Below are 23,344 nucleotides of genomic sequence, written 5' to 3' on the forward strand. Positions count from 1 at the left end.
AAATATAAACTATTAATAAAATGTTTGGTTACATCTACTCAGTACATGTTATGCATTTTTATTCTTTTAAAAAATTAATAATTAAACCCTTAGATGAACATTGTACATTACGGAAAAAAACGCAGTGTTCGTTCCATTAATAGAATAGGGAAGGTGTAGGACACACGACGTAAGCTTTTTGAAGAATACGGAAAGCAGAAGCACATGGAAGGCGATAATTTGTTTATATAAAGCATATACAGTTTTTTTTTTTTTTTTTTTTTTTTTTTAAATGGCCGATGGTTTCGCTAGATAAGACCTTTATTTCTCGTCTGGTATCATTTAAAGCCCTTTGAAGCTGCACTGAAACTGTAATTTTGACCTTCAACCGTTTGGAGGCCATTGAAGTCCACTATAAGGACAATAATCCTGGAATGTTTTCATCCGAAACCTTAATTTCTTTTCGACTGATGAAAGAAAGACACGAACATCTTAGATGACATGGGGGGTGAGTAAATTATCAGGAAAAGTTAATTTAAAAGTGAACTAATCCTTTAATGTTTAATTTAGATTGTACTTTTTCTAAATGAGCAATAGAGGGAGACAGAGGACGCCTTTCATGTTCCGCTAAATCATCTCTTAAATATCTCCAATATCACATATATTTTTCACTCTGAGTTATGGCTACAAAATATATTCATCAAGAACTAAATGCAAAGCTTATTAAAGTCAAATCAAAAGAAAGACTTTTTTTGAGAACGAGGATAACCAGCAGAGACTCGATAATCAGTCTTAAAATGTCGACCGATCCTGTCAAAGTCTCACTTCGTCCTCTTTCAAGGTTATATAAATACATTATATATTCCTGAACTTGATGTGTTTTAGAATTTACCAAATTTATGACTGAAGCGGTTTAAAACATAAATGTGTGTGCTGATCGATTCTCTCGGCCATCCTCTAGTTTCCCCTGAATCCCAGCGCACGGGCTGGCAATGGCATGTGATTTAGGTGGAAAAGCGGTCTGGATTTTGAAGTGTGAAAAGGGCTGTCTGTCCTCACCACAGGACAGGGAGGAAGGGAGGAAGGGAGGGAGTCCCAAACAGCGAGTCACACTTAAAGTGGACGACAGAACAAAAAAAAAATAGATACTTGCTGTTATTTTGATTATTTTGCCGCAAGGACAATGCAGTAAACTCCTACAGGAAAACCGACGCCTGGATTCATTCAATTATTACTGCTGTTCCTCATGGACACAGGCCAGCAACAGCAGCTCTCCCGAATATAACCTTAAGACCTGCTGCTGGTTTCTTTCTTAACTTTTGGCTGCTGATTCGGTGTAAGAAAACTAAAACTTTGCACTTTCGGATTTTTTTGGGCTTTGATAAGTCTTTTAACACACCATCAAAGCTTATTTGATTAATATTTCCGTGTTTTATTGTATTTTATTGCCGGCTACGTAGCTACAGTGTAATGTAAACACAGATTAGAGTCGCGCGTGCACAATTTATATTCCGACTGTGGAAAAAAAAATCATGGGAAACTCCAAACGTTTAGTTTGAACATTGTCACACTACTGTCGCTAGTTTATCTGGGTTTATTTAAACTATTTTCAGCTGTGTGGTTTAAGCTCAGTGATATTAAACGAGCATAAAACATTGTGACTGAGGCTATCCACCGAGCTGGAGTCTTTACCTGGACGTTACCGTGGAGGTGAATCGAGCATGGAGACGGATTCGGTAGCCGGTGGCGACGTGGACTCCGTTCAGGGAGGCTTGATTTCTTTAGACCCGGTGGTCGATGGGATTTTGATGGACTCGTTTTGCCAGCATCAGGGATGGGTGCGGGTGTACGGTAAGTGATATTCAGTGTCTTCGGATTTGTTCACCTTAACACCTCGATGATATAAATCACAATTTAAAGATGACTATGAGTTTAAATACATTAACTAAACGATTTGGGGTTTTATTTTCGATTAATGTTTAATAGGGAACTCAAGAGTCTTATGTTTACCGAGCATTGTCAAACAGGACTGTTTATATGGCAAGCCATTTGACATTTAGCCTATTCCTTTTCATGGGGAGTTTGTTGGCTTTCATCAGTACTGGGGCATTTGTTTAGTGTCCCAATACTCTCTCTCACTCTCTCTTTTAAAGGGTTAGATTACCCAAAAATGAAAATAATGTAATTTATTACTCACCCTCATGTCGTTCCACACCTTTAAGGCCTTCATTATTCATTTTAGAAACACAAATTAAGATATTTTAGTTGAAATCCGATGGCTCCGTGAGGCCTTCATAGCCAGCAATGACATTTCCTCTCTCACGATCCATAAAGGTACTTAAAACTAGGGCTGTCAAATTAATCGCGATTAATGGTATACAAAATAAAAGTTTGAGTTTGCATAATATATGTGGGTGTACTGTGTGTAATTATGTATATATAAATACACACAAATTAATGCATATATTTAAGAGAAACATGTTATTTATGTACAAAATATTTTTATTTATATTGGGGCTGGGCGATACATCGCATGCAATTGTCACGCGTGTTTCGTCAGTAAAGCCGGTTCCCTGTTAACCGCTAAATCGCCATCACCTGCTTTCAAACGGAGCGGCATTTAATAGACAGAGCAGTAGATCACTGATAAGCCACGCAATATCACGTTCATTATCGAAGGCGATTCATCTGCGATAATGAACGTGATATTGCGTGGATTGTCAGTGAACTATGGCTCTGTCTATTAAATGCCGCTCTGTTTGAAAGCAGGTGATGGCAATTTAGCGGTAATCAGGGAACCGGCTTTACTGACGAAATGCGCATGACAATCTCATGCAATATATCGTGCAGCCCTAGTCTGGAGGGCAGGGACTGATTTTTCTATATAGGAATCCTATCAAAAACTCAAAATTCGTATGTTTTGCGTCATTTATGGTTGCTCAAATCGATAAAATCAAGAACCCAGAAGGTGTTTATATCGTTTACATGTACTGTTTTTTATAACTTATATCGTTTTTTAACTTTAAAAGTTGTCGCCTTTTTAATAGCGTTTTGCGTCTGCTGATACTGATATGAATATGGATACCTGCTTACCTTATTTGTTTTTGACTTGGTTAAATTAATACTACAACAAAGACAAAACTTTCAAAAATACTCAGCTATGTGATTATTTTATTGAGTGATAGGGAGTGGGTTAAATCAGTGTTATTATTAAATTTGATATACGGCGTCTTCCCGTCACCTCCTCAACCTTCCCTTATTAGTGTGTTTTTACACGTATAAAAGGCAACAATAGTATTAACGTTACACCGTCCAGTTTTTTCCCTGAACGATGATGTGATCTCCCGTTGTAATTCTTGATTCAGCATAAATTACCTACTATTGCGACATTTTTCACAATCGCAAAAAATACTGCTCTAACGTCACTAGCAGAAAGGCAGCGCGATACAAATAAACCCAGACTAGAACTGAACGCGGCGTGACTCCAGCTTTACATTCTCTAGATGTACCTCCTCCTGGCAGGAAAATCTTTCAATTCAGTGGAAAAGTCGCTCCTCTTCATAACATAAAGATCACGTCCAGCATATGTTGTGATTTTCTGTTTATACCTTTCTAAACCAGCGCAGAAAGGACTTTTCTCCATCTCTTCCATTCTAATTTTCACTGCTTGCCCTCCACTGGTATTTCGCGTGTCACCAGAACCACGTGATTGCAAACAACCTATTGGATTGTTTACTAAAAAAAAAAAAAAAAAAGTATGAGTAGCATTAAAATAGATACTGGTAGTTGTATGGAATAAATGTTAAAATAGCTTGCCATAGTAGCTCAGCTGTAATAGAAACATATTGGCTTAATGGTTAATTTTACTTCATGTTTCTGATTTGTACTAGACACTTCCAACTTGAAAAGATTTCTAGGTTAAGTCATATGTGCCAAGTGTGCCTGATTTACTACACTTTTTGTTACTTCCTTTAATGTGATTGATTTTTACTGTAGTGTAGTTGGTGAAGAAACACTGGCGTGATATATGATGGATTCAAATGTTTGTATTAAGATTCCTGGTTAAGGGATGGGCTGTGTAGAAAATCCTGGTTATACATAATGGGTTTGAATGTTGATCTGGTTGTGGATGTTCATGTCTCCTAGCTGTAATAGGATATGGGTTGCAATATGGAATAGACAAAGCTTTCATTGCATTGTTGACACATGAAAATGTGTTCTTGGTTTCAGGTGGAGATTTAATGGGGGGTTGTTAGTTTGTTTATTCATATGGACCATTTTTATTCTGATTTACAAAACTGGATAATAGTGAGCTACGGTTACCTGATTGTGTTGGCAGAAGTGTTTTGTTAAATAAAGCTTCTTAAGGCTGTGTAGACCCTATAGACATGTTGCCAGGGGCTGTTGTCATGGCAGCCTGTTGTCTTCTCATTTAAGGATGTAAGTCGAAACCAGGGACTTCACATGAAAGACAGGACATCCAGTTCTGTCCACCCGCTGGGTCTCTGTCTCCTCATTTCATTTTCCATTTCCCACTAATTCTGAGCTGAACCAATTAGTTCTGAAAATTATAAACCAACCAACAAATTAAAGGTTAAGTTCCACTTAAAATAAAAAATGTAATAATTTACACTCACCCTAATGTCATTCCAAATACTATGATTTTCTTTCTTCTGTGAAGCACTTAGAGAAAAATAGAGGAATTTTACCAGTTGTTTTTTCATTGCAATTACAATGAGCTTTAAAAAAAAAAGGACAAAAAGCACCATAAATGTGTCAGATAATTGGTCCACATGACTTGTGCACTACATTTTCTGAAATCATATGATAGATTTAATAATCTTGACATCCACCGTAGCACTTTTTGATTTGTTCATAGCGATTCCCAATTTGATCAAGAATCATTGTTTTGAGACAAATCTTTTGAATGTAATGGTGATCCAGTTCACAAAATCAATGATTTAAAGGAGTAGTTCACTCCAGAATTAAATTTCCTAACAATTGACACACCCCCATGTCATACGAGATGTTCATGTCTTTCTTCAGTCGAAAAGAAATTAAGGTTTTTGAGGGAAACATTCCAGGATTTTTCTCCTTATAGCATACTTCAATAGAGACCAATGGTTTAAAGGTCCAAATTGCAGTTTCAGTGCAGCTTCAAAGGGCTCTACATGATCCCAGACGAGGAATAAGGGTCTTATCTAGTGAAACAATCTGTCATTTTCTAAAAAAAAAAAATATATATATATATATATATATATATGCTCATCTTGCACTGCTCTGCGATGTGCCACGCATTACATAATCATGTTGGAAAGGTCACGCATGACGTGGGCGGAAGTACCAACCCAGTGTTTACAAAGTGAACTTGCAAAGACTAAATCAGACGCTCTTTACAAAAAAAGGTAAAACAGCGATGTCGGATGAAGTTTGAAGTTGTTTTTCGTAAACGTAATGTTTGAAGTCATGGATGCGCATCGCAGAGCTAGTGCAAGATGAGCATTTGTGGTTAAAAAGTATATACTTTTTTTTTTTTTTTGGAAAATTACTGATCATTTTGCTAGATAAGACCCTTATTCCTCATCTGGGATCGTGTAGAGCCCTTTGAAGCTGCACTGAAACTGTAATTTGGACTTTCAACCTGTTGGTCCCCATTGAAGTCCACTATATGGAGAAAAAACCTTGAATGTTTTCCTCAAAATCACCTTTTCAACCGAAGAAAGAAATTAACATCTTGGATGACATTGGGGTGAGTAAACTATCAGGAAATTTTAATTCTGGAGTGAACTAATCCTTTAATGAATTTCACTGATTATATTATCCAGTTTATTCAGTGATTCAACTTACTGGATGATGAATAATCAATCTATTTTGTGATTTCAGAAGACTTGGAATATAGTCATACGGACAGATACTTATATAGTCATTCTTCATTCTTCCGAGTAACTCTTTCCACAGAACAAATCAAGGCCGTTGGTTTTGGAACGACATTAGTATGAGTAAATTATGACACAATTTTCATTATTGTGTGAACCATCCTTTTTTGAAACGCAGAGAAGTTTAGTCTTTTTTTTTCCAAGCCTGCACTGGGAAAAAGTTCAAATCCAAATGACATGTTGTTGTCGTAATGCGTAAAGAATTCTCAGATTTTCTCAGCTCATGTGCTGTCCAACACCCTATGACATAATTTTTGTTTCTTTGGTATTCGTCTTTTACTCACTAAAGTCCCACTGGTGTAAGCGCTCACCCACAGCGAGACAGAAATGAGTCATCACAGACCGTCCGAGAGCAGTCAGACCTCTTCCCCCCTCTCACATTAAAACCTCAGCATGGATGTCATATCATCCATAATTAAATGACCACGGCAGCGACATGCTCATCATGTTAAACATCACTTTGTCAGATAGAGTGGAAGTGAATCATGTGGAGAAGGGGCTTTTGTTTTTGTGTTGTGCATTTAGTAACATCTTATTCCTGGGAAGTCTTTTTTCTGTTCATAGCTGTATGTTTTTATGTCTGGGGAAACTAATAACATAACTGTTCTGTTATAGTTCATGTTCCTCCCACAGGCTTACTCAAGGGCCATTTGTGTCCAATGAAATGGTGCTTGTGTGCTTTAATTGGGGGTTTGTATTGCATTAGGCAATCTACTCGGGACCCTTTTTGTGTTGTTGCCTAGAGTTATGCAAGTAAAAATTTTGAAGTATATAAATGCACTTCCTCTGTTCGTTTACACAAAGCTCAGGGTTGGCGGGTGCGTAGGTAGTCCTGTCAGATTTGGCATCTGTTTGGGCCTGCTGGTTCAAAAAGTTAGCCTACATCCACCAAGCTTCTTACGTCATGTCCCTCATACTAAAATGGAAAGGTACGGGATGATTCTGCCATGGTGGATGAAAGTGAATGCTGATGAATGTTTGTGAACTTGCTGCTTAGATGTGTTTAATCTTGTAGAGGAAGCTGAGAGAGGGTGGGGAGGGGCTGGAGTGAATAGTTGGATTGTGTTAGCAGCGGGCGGCTCAGGATGTGCGCCCTGCTGCACTACCTCCCCTCCACCCACCGTGAGCCGCTCGTTCGTTCATTGTAGCTGTCAGCAGACAGGGCTGGGACTATGATGTAAGCAGACCGTTCCGAGAATGACCTCAGTGGACTGGATTCCAAAATTCCAGAGCAACCGGCACCAGTGCGTTCATCACGGCATTCCAGAGCTGAAATAGCTCAATAAGGATGCTGGTCGGCTTCTCTCCCACTCACTTCCCTTATGTATCTGTTAAGAATAATGTTTTCCATGCCAACTTGACTATTAATGGACTTGTTTTGGCCGTGGCGGCTGTTCTTTTCAGTGATGATTACAAAACATTTCCGTGTGGAATTTCAGTCAGAATTTAGGCAGAGCTGCTAGTTGACATCCCTGTTTCCTGTGCTTCTGATCTGTATGTTCAAGTTAGAGATACACTGCTTAAAAGTTTCATGTTTTTTTTTGTTTGTTTGTTTGTTTTTTTTGGTCAATATTAAAATTCTATAATAATTTGTAAATGTATGAAAAATGGATATTCGTTTTGAAATTACCTTTAACAGTGTATTAAATTGATGATAAATTGATAGATGAAGTATTCTAAATGTAAAAAGAGTGGAAATGAGCTTGCGCAATTAAATATCCAATATTACCCAATGTACAATGTACTGTTCAAAAGTTTTTTTACATATTTTTTAAAGTAGTCTCTTATGCTTGCCATTTGATCAAAACAGTGAAAAAAGCAATATTGTGAAATTTTATTACAATTTAAAATAAGTGTTTTCTGTTTTTTTTTTTTTAACATAAAAAACATAATGTATATCAGTGATGGCAGCGCTGAATTTTCAGCATCAATACTCCAGTCTTCGGTGTCACGTGATCCTTCAGACATCATTCTTAATGCTGATTTGGTGCCTAAAAAACAATGTTACCAATGTTGAAAACACTTGTGCTGCTTAATATTTTTATTTATTTTTATTATTTTTTTGTGGAAACCGTGCTACATTTTAGCATTCTTTGATGAATAAAAAAGTTAAAAGAAAAGCATTTATTTGAAATGGAAGTCTTTTGTAACATTATAAATGTCTTAACAATAATTTCAATCAATTTTATGTATCTTTACTGAAAAAAAATTGTCAAAAAAATGACAGACTTCAAACTTTTTACAATAGTGTGTGTGTATATATATATATATATATATATATATATATATATATTATATTATATTATATTATATTATATTATATTATATTATATTATATTATATTATATTATATTATATTATATTATATTATATTATATTATATTATAATATATATATATATATATATATATATATATATATATATATATATATATATAATAAATAAAATAATTTTAATGCCGATTTAAAAATAAAAAACAATCTCTTATTGACCAATAACTGATATGATTCTGATAGGGCTTCCTCCGACCCAAAGATTTTTCTAGTCCACTAGTAGACATTCATTTAAGGCACTAGTTAACTAATCGCATGTTTATATTAATTTAATTACTTTAATATACACTAGAGGGGGGACACTTAACCATAATGAGCCTTTATATATATATATATATATATATATATATAATAATCATACAAATTACATAGTCAGAGAGTATTGTTTTCGATTTGAATTGGTTTATGTAAAAGTAGACATTTGTCTACTTTGAACCATGTAGCCTAAAAGCTGAGTTTCGGTTCATTTTTGTGACGCGCTCCAGTCCACAGACACTGAGACGGCAGAAAGCTCATCCTGTTTGTTTTCTTTATTTTACAAAAGTACAACATTTTCTTGTTATTGTGAATGTGCTCAAATAAAAGTAGACAGTAGACCCTTTCGAATGATGTAAGCCTCTTATCTGTATGGCCAAAAATTGAGTATTTTAAGTTGTTCTGCTGTTATCATGTTATCAAGTAATCGCGCTGGCGCTTTCATGTCATGCAGTAAGTGCGCTAATACTTCAGCTTCCACACCGCACAAACATTTGAATATGCGGCTAATAATAGCGCATATTTGTCTAGGTTAATGTTAGAGAGATCAGCCATGTAAAGTTGCTACTAGTTTCAAATGATAAGCCATATTCAAGGTTGATGATAAGTGAACGTTTGGATTTCCTGCCTGACGTTAACGATCTGTTCCTCAGGGACTGCGTAAATTCGCCACTTTCTGTAGAGTTTTTTTTTCTTTTTTCTGTGACTAACAGACTAATAAAATTTTGTTCAACTACTTTTAGTCGACTATTAGGGTGCAGCCCTAGTTTCTGATAATGACCATGGGTCAGTAGAGCAGCAGCTGTCCAATTTTTTTTTTTTCTGCTTTTCTGCATCCAAAGTTCTGCCTAAAATTCACTTGCAAAGTCAGATTTAATTGAGTTTCAGTGACTAAATGTGTCCTTGACTTGCCTCTCTATTAATCCCTGATTTTCAGTCTATTAAGCACCTTATAGATAGGGATTATGCCCCATTTAATGTGGATTGTGGATGCTCACTTCATGTCATTTACTTAGAGAAAGACCCTTGTGTCTAAGCTTATTAAAGTTTAGCTCTAAACAGGAAAATGGGGGGGCTTATCTTCTACCACTAACTCCTAAGGAACCAACTGGGATAATGACAGTTTTCAGAGATTTCTGTCACAAAGAGTGATGAGTAGTGAAGAACACATGCTGCCTAGTCAAGATCCTCATCAGGTTTGATGCAGAGCCCAGGTACTCCACACCAGCATGTTAGTGAGTTGCCTGCGGTGCTCAATGTTCAGTTTGAAAAGCCACTTAATTAGAGAGTCTGCTGAATCGAGTTCACTGTAGTCACAAGAGTTTCACATGCTCAACTCTGATGTTCAAGGCCGCCTGCTTTGCTTTCTCTCACACGGCTGTTTCAAAGGTGTCTTTGTCTCTGTAGATCTTTCAAAAGAGCATGCTGATACTTCTGGGCAAGTTATCTGTGTTTAAAAAGATAACATATTATTTTTGAGTCCATGTTCTCTATAGAGTGTGGCGCTCTGGTGTTTCCCTGGAGACGATGGCAGGTATCTGTCAGTTCTCCACCCTTTTCCTTTCACTCACAGAGACTGAGTGGCTGGAAGACAATGTTCTGGGATTCCAGGCGTTACCTGAAAACACAGGAAGCCCCCTTTCCTGTTTTCAGGCCCATTCCTGATCATTCTTGGATAAATATTTTGCTCCTCGTCTTGCCACAGAACATGGTGGTGATGAAGAACATTGTAATGCCATCTTTATTTTTTGGAATTATTATACAACTTTCTGGAATACTTGATACTTATGTCAATCACATCATTCTGTGGTCAGATATTTTTTTTGTAATGATTGCGCTAGACTGACCATATCCCGTGCAACCTGTTTCCTGCTTAGCTGTGCTAGTTTCATATCATGTATTACTCTGTGTTCTCTTCTTCTCACAAAATAATGTGATTTCAGATCAATATTTCATGCTCATTTTTTATTTATTTGGCAAGTAGTCATGCAATAAGCAGGGTAATGTACAGTAAGGTGATTATTATCACAAAATAAACCCCTTTAGATTGATACACGAATCCTTTGTTTCACTTTGAGGCTTATTTAATGAACCTGACTACATAATTTATGTAGCGATGCACTGAAATATAAAAAAAAAAAAAAAAAATTTCATATCAAACTATCATTCATTTGAATTTATATAATTAAATTAATTGTATTTTTTTTTTACCTGAATATATTTAGAATGTATAATTTTATATATTGAACATTTTATATCTGACATGCAATTAAAAGCCAGTACACAAACAATAATATTTTAAAAACTCCTTTTATATCATTCAGTTTTTTAAAAATATTTTTAATGTTTAAATATTTATAATGGTTATTTATAATGTTTTAATTACTTCAATTAATGACTTTTGGCTTGTAGTTTTTGACAAATTTTAGTGGCCACAATGCTATGCATTGCTACTTTTTATATTATTGCTACTGTACAATTAACCCTTCGTCAGGAGTTTGATTGACAGGCGATCTAACCAATCATAACACAGAATTTGCCGTTTTGTCCGACAAAGCAGTCAGGGGAGTTAGTAGATTTGATGATATCAAGAGTAACCTGTGTCCTCTTTGCTCCGCGGTGTATTTTTCACTACCTGAGAACATGATGTGCGGTGTGAGGCTTGTCGGACGTAGCAACAGTAACTAAAGGGGTCGTGTCTTTGCGAACAGTCAGTTAGGTTTGTTTTGCTTCCTGAATTTAGTGTGAAATTTGGCTTCTTTCTAGTGATTTTATGATTTTGTCATTAGCTAATAATTATGCACACAAATTAACTTTTATTATAACTTTTTTTCTTTATAAATGACACTCTTATAACCTCTGCAGCTTGTGTTCTCCCATCTGAACATTAATTCCACATGTAAGAAAATAATTCCTGGTACTCTGGTCTATCGATTACAGCGTGTCAGCAGACCGGTGGCATGTGCTTTCTTCCTGCACTTCTAAAGATTGATACAGGAGTGTTGCTTACTTACCCCCTATGGACTTGTGTGGATTGTCAGGATTGATTGGCTTAATTGGTTTGATTGTGATAACACCCCTAAGGTTGAACAACATCCTCTTGTTAACCAGCTCATGTCTCCGCATTAGAAATGCACTGAGGATTTGGTGCCTTTGAATTTCTGTGGTTGGAATGAGACTCATCTGAGCCTGTAAGTAGGCCAATCCAATTATTGTGCTCCTCAATTTGTATTTATCCAGTGTAGCTGTGTGCATTCAGAGATAATTCATTAGAAGTTGCTCAAGGTCGGACTGTATACTCCAAGCAGCGTATTCTTTTAATTAAATGCTCTCTTGCCCCGGATTAATGTAAGTCATGTGTTTTATCACGGCCCTTTGATGGATGTGATTCATTACGGGTGAGCAGGTCGAATGCAAAAATGCATCAATAAAGCTTCCGCTCATCTGGGATCATCTGAGCCAAGCTGTCAAGAGGGAAGTATATCTCCTCTGGCCTGTATAGTACACCTGCCATTGATAAAGATACACATGGTTGGCAGATACGAGGAAGAAAATGAGCGAGAGCAAAGGAAAAGATGAGGGATGAAGGAACATGAGAGACAAGGCTGACTGATTGAAGATAAACCTTCAGGTTCTTTTGTTTAATATTCAGCACTGCTATAATTCATGACAGCTCATTTGGGAGCCACTTCCTCATCGTAAAAATCTAGATGGTAATTTTCCACCTGTCTGCTCTGATTCACCCTGACCAGTTTGAGAGGAAAAAATGCCTGAAATAAAACCGAGAATAAAAGCAACCTTGCACTCGGACTTCCACAATCTCGTGTTACTGGCAGAGACTCATGTGACGCCGAGCCGAAGGTTATTTGATATGCCCTCATAGGAACCAGAGCCCTTAGTGTTTCGTTTTCGCCATCAGCAGCACCTTCACAACAGCCTGTTCTGAAGCTTTTAATGTTTGGCTTTGTAGGTGCACTTAAGGCAACCGTATTTATTTTGGAAGGCTTGGCAAATGTAAACATAGAGCCAGAAGGGATTTTGTCATCTTGCATTGCAAAATATTTGAAGCATGTATTGTAGAGCTTCGGTCTGTACCCAGAGTTTAGCGAATGGTTTGCTTAGTCCACTAATCACATATAACGCAATGTCTGTCATACACAATGCTTCACTTCAGATGGCTTGTTTGAGGAAAGCATAAGGGACTGAATGACATCATGATGCATAAATAGACCCCTCCCATTAGAAGAGCTTGCATTTGATTGGGCGACACCAGCTGTGTGTGTCCATGTGTGTGCTCTGTGGCATGTCTTTTTCTCTGGGAGATTTGGTTGGTAGGTGTAGCTGCTGTTTTGTAGAGGGCTTGATGGCAATGGTTACATCAAACCAAGCATTATTTTTTTTTCACATTAATTGTAAATATTAAAGATTTTTTTTTATTTTTTTTATCATATATTAGGCTACCTATAATTGGGAAGGGTGCTTATGGGGGAAAAAATGTTTTTAAAAAAAGGCTTAATTTTCTGCATTTCATATACTACCATTCAAATGTTTGGGCTCGGTAAGATTAAAAAAAAAAAAAAAAAAAAAAAATAAGAAACAAGTCTTTATTCTCACCAAGGCTGCATTTAATCAAAAAATACATTAAAACAGTAATATTGTGAAATATTATTAAAATTCAAAGTTACTGTTTTCTGTTTTAAACTGTAATTTATTTCTGCGATGGCGCAGCTTAATTTTCAGAAGCCATTACTCCTGTCTTCAATGTCACATGATCCTTCAGAAATCATTCAAATATGCTGATTTGCTGCTCATTTCTTAGGCCACGTTCACATTAGTGTTGTCAAAAGTACTGACTTCGACGGCCGCATGCACGCTGAAGCATGTGCAACGCTCGCTGTGTTCTTATCCTCTCCAGAGCCGCTCTGAAAGTCACTTCATCAGCATTTAACCGCTTTATTTGAGAAAACTTCCGTCACAAACACAGAGAAACTCAAAGCTCTAGGCAAACCGTTAAAATAAGTTTGATTTAACTTGACAGAAACATATTACTGTTGTACAGTAGAATTTAGATAAATTAACTGAATAATAAATTATTAAAATATATTTTAAACAATAATCTCAGTGTTTCTTCCATGTTTTAATTTTAACAGTAAAGCTCTGTTGTGCAGCACATTGTTTGACAAAAGTTTAATTTCATGATTAAAAGATAAATTAAATGGTATGCGTTCATTTGATTGCCAGAAAAATTTAAATACACAACAGAACTTCTGAAGAAAAAACAATTCATAAAAATATATTTTTTTATTAATTAATATTGTTGTTTTTAAGAATTCAATTAATTAGACATGCTTTTTGATTATTCAAATGGAACCATTAAAATGGAATCCAGAAAAAGAATTTTGGTAAAAATAAAATTTGAGGGGAAAGAATAAAACATAAGGCCCTAAAAAAAAAAAATTTTTTTTTTTTTTTTTGTTAAACTTTTATTAAATTGTTGGTAAATTGGACAAGATTAATTTTTCAATAAATTAGACATGCTTTTTGATTACTAAAATTTAATTTAACCATTAAAATGGAGTCAAAAAAATAAATAAAACAGGAAAAAAACGGAATCCAGAAAAATTAAAACGGAAAAAATGGAATTTTGGAGGAGAAAAAAAACAGATTTTATAAGGCCCTAGTTACGTTTACACACAGTTCAGTTATTTACAGGAGTGACAATCGTATTCTATAACCAAACTCGCACCTGTGAATTTTCAGGACTCACAAGCGCATTCTCGGAAAACCTGTGCTGTGTGAACAGAACTGGACTGGACAACTAGTTGTCTGCTATGCCATACAATGCGAGAGAGACGCTCTGTGTTGCACAAATGTGTGTCTGTACTGTGTGTTGTGGGTTTTCATGTGTGGTTTTGTAACTTACAGTGACAGAGAAATAAGCTGTGTGTCATCTGAAGGGTTTAGATTCAATCACTGTTCTCCACCGGAGCTGCTTCCAATAGTTTTATGTGCGACTCAAATGCCCCGCTCTTGACCCAGATATAAATGCTGCTGTCGGTTAATGGAGATTTGAAGGATGAACTTGCGGCCCGATTGGACTCTTGTCCTATCAAAAGCTATAAGACTTTTTAGTTTTATGGACATCAACTTACAGTAGCATCTCAAAAACTGTCTGTATGAACATGCAACAGACGGTGCTGTGTTAACAGAACATTTTAAGACTGTAAATAAATGTGGTTGTCTCTCAATCCCATAAAATAACCAAGTGAACATAGCCTTATCATTGTTTAAAACGGTTATGCTGTTTAATATTTTTGTTGAAACCGAGATGCACATTTTTTTCTGGATTCTTTGAATAGAATAGTTAGTGAAAACTGATATGAAATATAAATTTTATACATTATATAATTCATTTTTGGTTAATTGAAGGCATCTTTGCTGAATAAAACTGTTTATTTGGGGGGTGGAGTCGCCAATTTATTATACAATCAAGCAAATATAGACTCAAAACCAGTTGAGAAACAAAGACTAACTTCTAAATGTTCCTTCATTTTAATGGTGACCTATTATCCCCAGTGTGCATACCAGCCAATCCTGTCAGAAATGATGGTCAGTTCTTACGCTTTGATTCAGAATGACATGTTTCAGCCTGATAGTCGTTCATGTTGTGCGCCGATTGCTCTGCGAATGACTGATACCAGTCACAGATCACACTTCACTGCTTAGCAATGCTGTGCAGACTGCCAAAAGAGAGCAGAGCACGAATGAAAGGTTGAAGAAAATCAGACTTCCCTTAAGTCATGCACTTTACAGCTTTGCAGACCCTAAGGATATTAGGCAACTCTGAAAGCCTCATTTGATTTGTTGATCGAGGACGGCTAAATGGGGTCAGCCGGTGCGGGCTCCTCAGAGTCTGACTGACCGAAGTCAACTGTGGGAAGCATTCTGAGTTTTACCATGCTAATGCACAGCTACAGTGCCACAACTGAAAAAGCTCTACGGTTACTGCATAAAAGATTTCAGATGCCTATCACTTAGTCTGAGATAAGACCCATTGATGTGTGGCGCCCTTGCATAAATAGATGTCTGCATCATTAAGACGTTGAAGGTATGTGCATATGGTGTGCATATTTGTAGTTCAATTTGCTTTCAGGATAGATATCTATTTGTGTACATGAATGCATTGTGAGTCTTGTTTTGTGTATGTGCATCTCCGTGAAATGTCTTTCCAGATTTTGTGAGGGCCATCTCATCTATTTTGCACAAGACCTTTAGTCTTGTGTTTCCACTCAGTCTGTTACTATCTTATCAGGGCTCTGCAGCAAACGGCTTTTGAAAACAGCTCAGCTGGACTGGACACGTACATTGAGGCAGGTGAATCGGAGCTCTTGTTTTTGACATCCTTTTCCCATGCAACCCCTAAAGAGCCCACCGGAGATGAGCCACAAACAATAGGTCATCAGTTCTACTCCAAAAGAGAGTCCTCATTTGTCCTCTTAGTTCTCAGTTGTAAAAGACCATCCAAACAAAGACCAAAATAAATTTTTTTTAGTAAGAGTTCACCCAGAAATGAACATAGTGTGCTGCAGTGATGATGTATTTTTGTAGGCCAACCCAGAAGATAGCATCACTCTGGTTCCCTCAACAACAAAAAAAAGTAGGATTTTTCTAGAGATCAGGGGCCTTATTCACAAAACATCTTAAGGCTAAAAGTAGCTCCTAACTTGCCGATTTAGGAGAAGCTAAATAATGGCCATGTCAGTCCTAATTTTAGGAGTCCTAAATTTTTGCTCTAAGAGTATTTCACAAAGCATTTTAGCACTAAAACTAGCTCCTAAGTCTGTGAAACGTTAGGAGTAGTCACTAAGACCAAATCACAAACAGTCCTAATCCACCCAAAGACACTGAACAGTGTCTGGACCTGACTACAACGTAGCCCAGGAGACAATGGGCCTACAGACCCAGTTCTGGCTGCATCTATAATTCAGATTTTTAATCCCCATATCCGCTTACATATATTTATATATAATCTATTTTTAATCTCTATAATAAAAATGTATAATTCAGATTTTGATCTCCATATCCATTTACATATATTATATACATCTTCCAAGGGGTTTTTTCCCTCCTAGGACTTTTTTCCCAGTGCTAGCACGCTGGGTTTTTCTCCTAGGGGGTTTTTTCCACCCCTGGGAGTCAGCCGACATTGGCTTAATGTAGCACCATCTTGTATATGTTACATATTACCACGCTTGTTTGTACAGTTTATTTTTAACCACTTCCCTTTTTCTGTGCTTCTAATATGTAAAGCTGCTTTGAACAATTACCAATTGTAAAAGCGCTATATACATAAATTTGACTTGACTTGACTTGACTGAACACCATTGAGGCAATAGCGATAGAGCCTTGGGTGCTGAACTTTTTCTTCATAAGTGCAAGATTTATAGATTTGAATCTACGATGAGTCGCCAAAAATAAATCTTTAACAAATAAATAAATATTGTCTGGTTACCTGTGGCAATGGTTTTCATGAGTTCACACTTACAAATGATTGAATAGAGTAAAAAAATAAATAAATAATATATATATATATATATATATATATATATATATATATATATATATATATATATATATATATATATATATATATATATATATATATATATATATATATATATAATAAAAAATGCGTATTTGGTGTGCTGTCCAAGGGGATTGAGGGCTCCAAGTTTGGAATTTAGCCCAAATGTCTCCCCGTATCCCCAGCCGAGTGAGGGATGGGTTGGCGGAGGGATGCAGAAAACTGGTGAAGTAATTATAGGCGAGTCGGCTCTCATCTGTGTATTTATTCCTCTTCTCGAGCTGATAAGAAAGACTGTTTGAATGTGTTTCTCCAAAACTTTGTTTATAAAACATAATTTGTCGCTTGAATTCTGCATTCCCTTGAGATGAAAACATCCAAGAGGACAATTAACTGTATATACTAGTTTAATTAGTGACACTTAGCCTACACTTTAAAACCTTTATGGCAACAATATGGTTACATTTTATTTTGACTATGGCAGCGTTTTTATTAAAATTATTTATTTGAATAGGGCAACATTTGTATTTTAAAACTTTTTTATTTTATTCTGGAAACATGACACCTCATTCTACAATATTTCTATGATTAAATCCCTGACTCCTCCCCATCAGCCAATCACTGTGTGTTTACTCCATAGCAACGAGGTCAACCCCGCCCTTACTCTTAGCTTAAGACTTCTGTCTATTCTTTAGTAAAAGTTGGTCTCAGCAGGTTTGTGAATAGGTTTTAAGAGAAAACTCTTAGCTAAGAACTTTTACTGCTATTTAGGAGAATTCTTAGTGGTAAGATAAAATGTTTTGTGAATACAGCCCCTGGACTTTTGCAGCCAATACCGACTACTGAATTTTTGTCATCATGATCGGCCAATGCCGATCCCATTCCCAATCATTCAAGCTTTATATAGCTAAGTAATATGTAAGCTCAGTGTTGACTTTCACTGTTAACCCCTTACTTAAAACAAAACAAGGTATCACCAAGTACATGGTCTCATTTGATAGAGAACCTTTCAAATTTTTGCCCTGTCCACAAGAACATGGGTCTTTTCAAAACCGCAGCTTTTTCTATGCGGTTTGGCCATTCACCCACACGCAAATGTAGTATCCAGTCACTGAAACCGAACATCTTTGAAAACTCCTGCCAAGGTGAAGATTTTTAGAAACTCTGGTCACAGTGTAGACGGTGAAAGCAGAGATTTTGTCTTGTGACGTCGTAACCAAAACCGATAATAACCTTTTTTCCAGGCTTCTGATTGGCTGATATGGCTTTACAGTTAGGGTTATATCACCACCTGTTGGTTTGGCATGCTCTTGACATCTTCATAGCGTGTTTTTGCGTTTTCATGCCTTTTTTTTTTTTTTTTTTTTAAGGAGGAGGAAAAACTGTTCCTGCATCCCAATGTGCATACTATCCACCCTAAATAGTATTGAATATTACTAATGTCACATACTATTTAGGATGGATAGAATGCACATTGAGATACAGGCTCTGTTTATAAAAATACTTGTGTACGTGTGGACTAGGACTTTGAAATACATTTTGATCATGTTTGGAGATTTTTTTGTTTGTTTTTTGTTACAACACTGCTGAGAAAACCCCAGAAAAACTGATGCAGTTCATTGATTTTTATGTTATTATTCATGCTTGACATGATGACTATTAGAAAGTGTATATATGACTTGATCTTAAACTCAAGTTTGGGCTTGTTCACAATCATATAATCTGCACCTGGGCTAAATTTTGTGCTGATATCTCAAAGCGATCAAAAGTTATTTGGAACCATGGAAGCCTTTTTATCAAAACCCCACAAACCTCTCCAAACAAGTGATCTGAGTGTTTTACTGAACATTAGAACTACTTACATGTGTAAACACCACAATAAAGCATAAAAATATTTATACTTGCATAGAATAGGCAACAATTAATAAGATCCTGGTTGATTAGTGATGATCTTCCAGCGCAGTTTCAGCTGTGCACTCCTATTCTATGGCGCACGGTAAATCAAGACCTGTCAATCATAGCGATCAAACCAATTAGGGCTGGGCGATATATCGAATGCTTTTGTCAGGCGCATTTCGTCAGTAAAGCCGGTTCCCTGATTACCGCTAAATCTCCATCACCTGCTTTCAAATGGAGCGGCATTTAATAGACAGAGCCGTAGATCACTGACAAGCCACGCAATATCGCGTTCAATATCGATATGAATCGCCGACGATATTGAACGCGATATTGCGTGGCTTGTCAGTGAACTACGGCTCTGTCTATTTAATGCCGCTCCATTTGAAAGCAGGTGATGCCGATTATATATGCCGATATATCGCCCAGCCCTAAAACCAATCCAAGTGCACTCTAGCTGTAAAACGGTGTCCTATTGGACTCTGCACATCGACCCTACCCACCATACCAGAGATACAGTTTCCATTAATAAAACTTTCAAATGATGTTGGAAAAGCGTCATGATCGGAACGCGATCGGATCCTGGATGTCATATAGCAGGGTTGTCCAGGCTCGGCACTGCAGGGCCACTGTCCTGCAGAGTTTTGCTCCAACCAGCACCAAAACACCTGCCTGTAAGTTTCTGTTATGCCTAGTTAGACCTTGAATGCCTGGTTCAGGTGTGTTTAATTAGGGTTGGAGCTAAACTCTGCAGGACAGTGGCCCTGCAGGACCGAGTTTGGACACCCCTGTCCTATAGCTTTAGCCAAGCAGCATGTCATGTCACTCCGTGAGGATTTTCTCAAGATCAGTTCATCATGTTATGTTGTGAGTGGGCTCTTTTTGAATTAAGACAACCTGCTCTAAATAATGATGTTTTACTAATGTTTCACTAGGTACAAAGCAGAACGTGGAGCAAAAGCCTCATCTGTATACAGATGCAACATTTTACAGTTTTACATCAATAATTGCAATCAATTTGTGAGATCGGACAAATTTAGTGACTGCTGATCGAGTCATAGAATGTGATTTTCGGTTGTTCTCTATCGATCAGAGAATCTCTAGATTTTTCAGTTGACTTTTGGATTATTATTGTAAAAATCAAACCTTTGTTGGTCACAGAGCTCATATTTTGCATGTTGTGTTCCTCATGAGAATCTTCACAAATGAACTTTATATTAATTTAAACCTAATTACATTAGCCTGAAGTAAAAAGCTAAAAGTAGGCTATAAATGAACTAAACCATGATTGCATGTATTCAGCGTCCACCTCTATTAAGCTTCCAACAGTCTTTATTTAAAAAAACATTTTCCCTTTTGAGTTAGAATAGTTTGCAAGAGTGCTATTATTAACAATGAGGCTGTAAAAGCGCACTAGTGAGTAAATGAATTTTCCTGTTTGGCAACCTCTGTAGTCCCATTTAGCCACTTGTTAGCAACATCCTTTTTCAAGACAAGTAAAAGCTTTAAAAAAAATCACAAAAGGGGTATTACTGATGTATTTTATGTTGTAGAATAAAACATGAAAATATCCTGAACTTGTGTAACCACAGACCTCATTTCAGGCATTTAACCAAAAACTCATTCAAAAAACCTCTTTAAGATGATGGAGCCAGAAAGTTTTTTCTTTTTCTTTTTTTCATGCCTTCAGCTCTCTTTTTACTCAATGTCATGTTGTTCCAAGCATTTATGGAGGCACACACAAGATATTTTGAAGAATGTTGGGGTCCAAACAACATTGGAGCCCATTTACTTTCATTGTATGGACAGAAACACTAAGACTTGTATTAAAACATCTAAATTTTGTTCCATAGAAGAAAGAAAAACAAACGCGTTTTGAGCGACATGAGGGTGAGGAAATGATGACAGACCCAAGTTTCATTTTTAACGTGTCCTCTCCTCTATAATCAGATGATGTTCACTTTTAATGTTTGTGCTTCAAAATCTGAGTAGCCATTTCGTACATTTCCCACTTGTAACTTCTTTCAGACGTACTATTGCATACAGGCTGTTGTCGATGCCTGTGTGGGCCTACTGTACAGAGAACAAGATGGAACTTTTTTTTTTTTCTTTTTAGCCTCTGAACGGGGGTGATGTCTGGGGGTGGCAGGATTTCCCCTCCTTAAGAGCCAAAGCAAGAGTGCTAACCTATGTGTGGGCTAAAAATACACACTCCCATGTTTCTGGGGGGGTCTGTCCTTGCTGAGTGGAAAAATAAATAAATAAATAATGGAAGAATTTGTCCAAGTCTGTGTTTACTGCACTAATGGGATGTTGCTAGGAACTTGTGCTGGACGTTACATCAGATATTCTCAATATATTTACTGAAGTGTTTTGATGCTTATATAACACTTAGCAACATCATGAATATCATGATTATTTAAATGCATTTGTTAATGCATTTTTAATTACTTTTTATATTATTTTTTTATTCTTAACTCGCAAGGGTGAGAGCGTTAGAATGAAAGTTTTAATAGCACCTCTCATTTTTTTATACTCCAGAACAGTTTGTTTTGTGAATCAGGTCAATTTCAGTGAATCAATTCAAAATTCTGATTCAATTATGTTTACGTCAGTTTCATGCATTAGATTTTTTCTTTATTAAAATACATGCAAGTTAATATTGCTGTTTATTAATATTCATTGTTATGTTGGTTCATATAACAATTTGTGCTAATTTAGTGGATAGCATGTCTTTAAACTCGGTTTTTACTGTTTTACTGTTACTGTTCTTGTTCATTTTGAATAGAATTGCCTGCAATGGATCAAATGGCAGGTATATAATAATAATATAATATACCTTCAAACCAAAATTTATTCAGACACCTTGAAAAGTTGATTCATTAATACAGTTGATTCACTATAGTTTAAAAAAATGGTAATAAAATATGACAAGATCTGAGTTAAATAAAATAAAAAATAATCTTAATTATGTCAGATAACACTTAAGCTAAACACGGTCAGGTCAAAGTGCCTGAATAATTTTTGGTTCCAATTTTTTTTTATAAATTTTACTGGTAGTCCACTGTATGAAGAATATTTGGGTATAATGTGTCAGTTTACTCTCCTCACTTACATACATGAACTATAGTGTCCTGCACCCACTAGTAAAAATAAAAATATTTCAGCTTTCAAACTATTAAAACATCTCTGTTCATTAGAATAGTTTTAGTTGATGATGATAACCATGCTTTAGGCCTTCATGATCTTTGTTATCTTTATCATCAGTGACCTTCAAAGGTTACAGTGCATTCTAACCACTGGTATAACTTTCATGTGTTGTGGGGGTGTGTGTTTTTTTTATGTGGCCTTGCGTCCCCTCTGCCCCAAGATTTGTAGGACCTAATTCTTGAGAGGTGCTATTATTAGGATAGGGGTGTGCATGCATGCCCTGTCCCTCCTGGTTTCCTCCTACACTAAATAGTATGAAGCTAAAAAAAAAAAAAATCACTCCGACAAAGTGGCGGTAGGTGTAGCCGGAGGCCTTGCGTCATTACTTCCTGTGGTCAGATGTGTAGACAATGTGTCCTTTGCTGCAGAGGTTGGTGGGTTTTTTGAGAGAGGGAGGAAGGGACGACAAGCTTTGAGCAATGTCAAAGCAACAAATGTTATCAGTCCTGCATTAGCACTTCTTTTAAGCAGTCGTTGCCTTATGTCCTGAACCTTATTTGCTTTGTGGAATAATTACTGAAACACTGAAAGGAAATGTAACCTTTGCACTTTTTCAGATCAGATTGTGGAGATAGATAATGGCGTTTATCTGAATCTCACACTCACAGTGGTGGAGAGGGATACTGGTGTTTAATGATTGCTTTCATGCACTGCCTCCAGGCACAGAGCTTGTTTGATGGCTGTAACAGGGTGCTAATTGCTACTGTCCAGACTGGACTATAACAGGGAGTCTGAATTCTCATCTAGGCAGGAAATGGCTTCACCGATTTCTTAATAAATGGTATAATATAATAGAAGCTCATGGATGTTGCTCTTTCGCTCACCTGTTTAATGCTCTGCATTATAGGATTTATGGATGTCCTGCATCACCCACATAAATAATGTGAAGTTTAATGGCACAGATGTTGTGAAGCACATTTGACATTTGCTCAATCTTCATTTACCATATTTGAATTTTTGCTGAGCACCAAAGAGACCACACTTGAGTTTCTTTTTATGTGTGGTACAGATTACAGTGGATTTAGGTTGACCGATTGTTGTTTTGTTTGTTTGGTTTTTTTTAAATGGCTGATACTGATTTTAGAGGGGAGAGTGGCCAGTAAAATCATCATAATGATATGCACAACCAGTCAAAAGTTTAAAAGTTTTT

The 23,344-nt window shown here is 36.5% G+C and overlaps 2 protein-coding genes across 3 annotated transcripts in view; one reads left to right on the forward strand and one right to left on the reverse strand.

Moving 5' to 3' along the window:
- Positions 1 to 2,388, reverse strand: part of LOC137002447 (dynein light chain Tctex-type 5-B) — a 72,225-nt gene extending 69,837 nt beyond the window's left edge. The window contains exon 1 of one of the 2 annotated variants that reach the window (XM_067362089.1): positions 2,177 to 2,388. The gene's annotated coding sequence lies outside the window, so the exon portion shown is untranslated. Of the gene's footprint in view, positions 1 to 1,671; positions 1,788 to 2,176 lie in introns of those variants that run through there. The other variant, XM_067362088.1, reaches the window with a different exon arrangement.
- rasal2 (RAS protein activator like 2) overlaps positions 905 to 23,344 on the forward strand; it is a 104,294-nt gene continuing 81,854 nt past the window's right edge. The window contains exon 1 of the mRNA XM_067362084.1: positions 905 to 1,830. Coding sequence (XP_067218185.1) covers positions 1,701 to 1,830 — 130 coding nt within the window. The 5' untranslated portion in view covers positions 905 to 1,700. The remainder of the gene's footprint in view (positions 1,831 to 23,344) is intronic.

The sequence above is a fragment of the Chanodichthys erythropterus genome, chromosome 16 (genome assembly GCF_024489055.1).
Source record: "Chanodichthys erythropterus isolate Z2021 chromosome 16, ASM2448905v1, whole genome shotgun sequence".
In the NCBI taxonomy this organism is placed as follows: Eukaryota; Metazoa; Chordata; class Actinopteri; order Cypriniformes; family Xenocyprididae; genus Chanodichthys; species Chanodichthys erythropterus.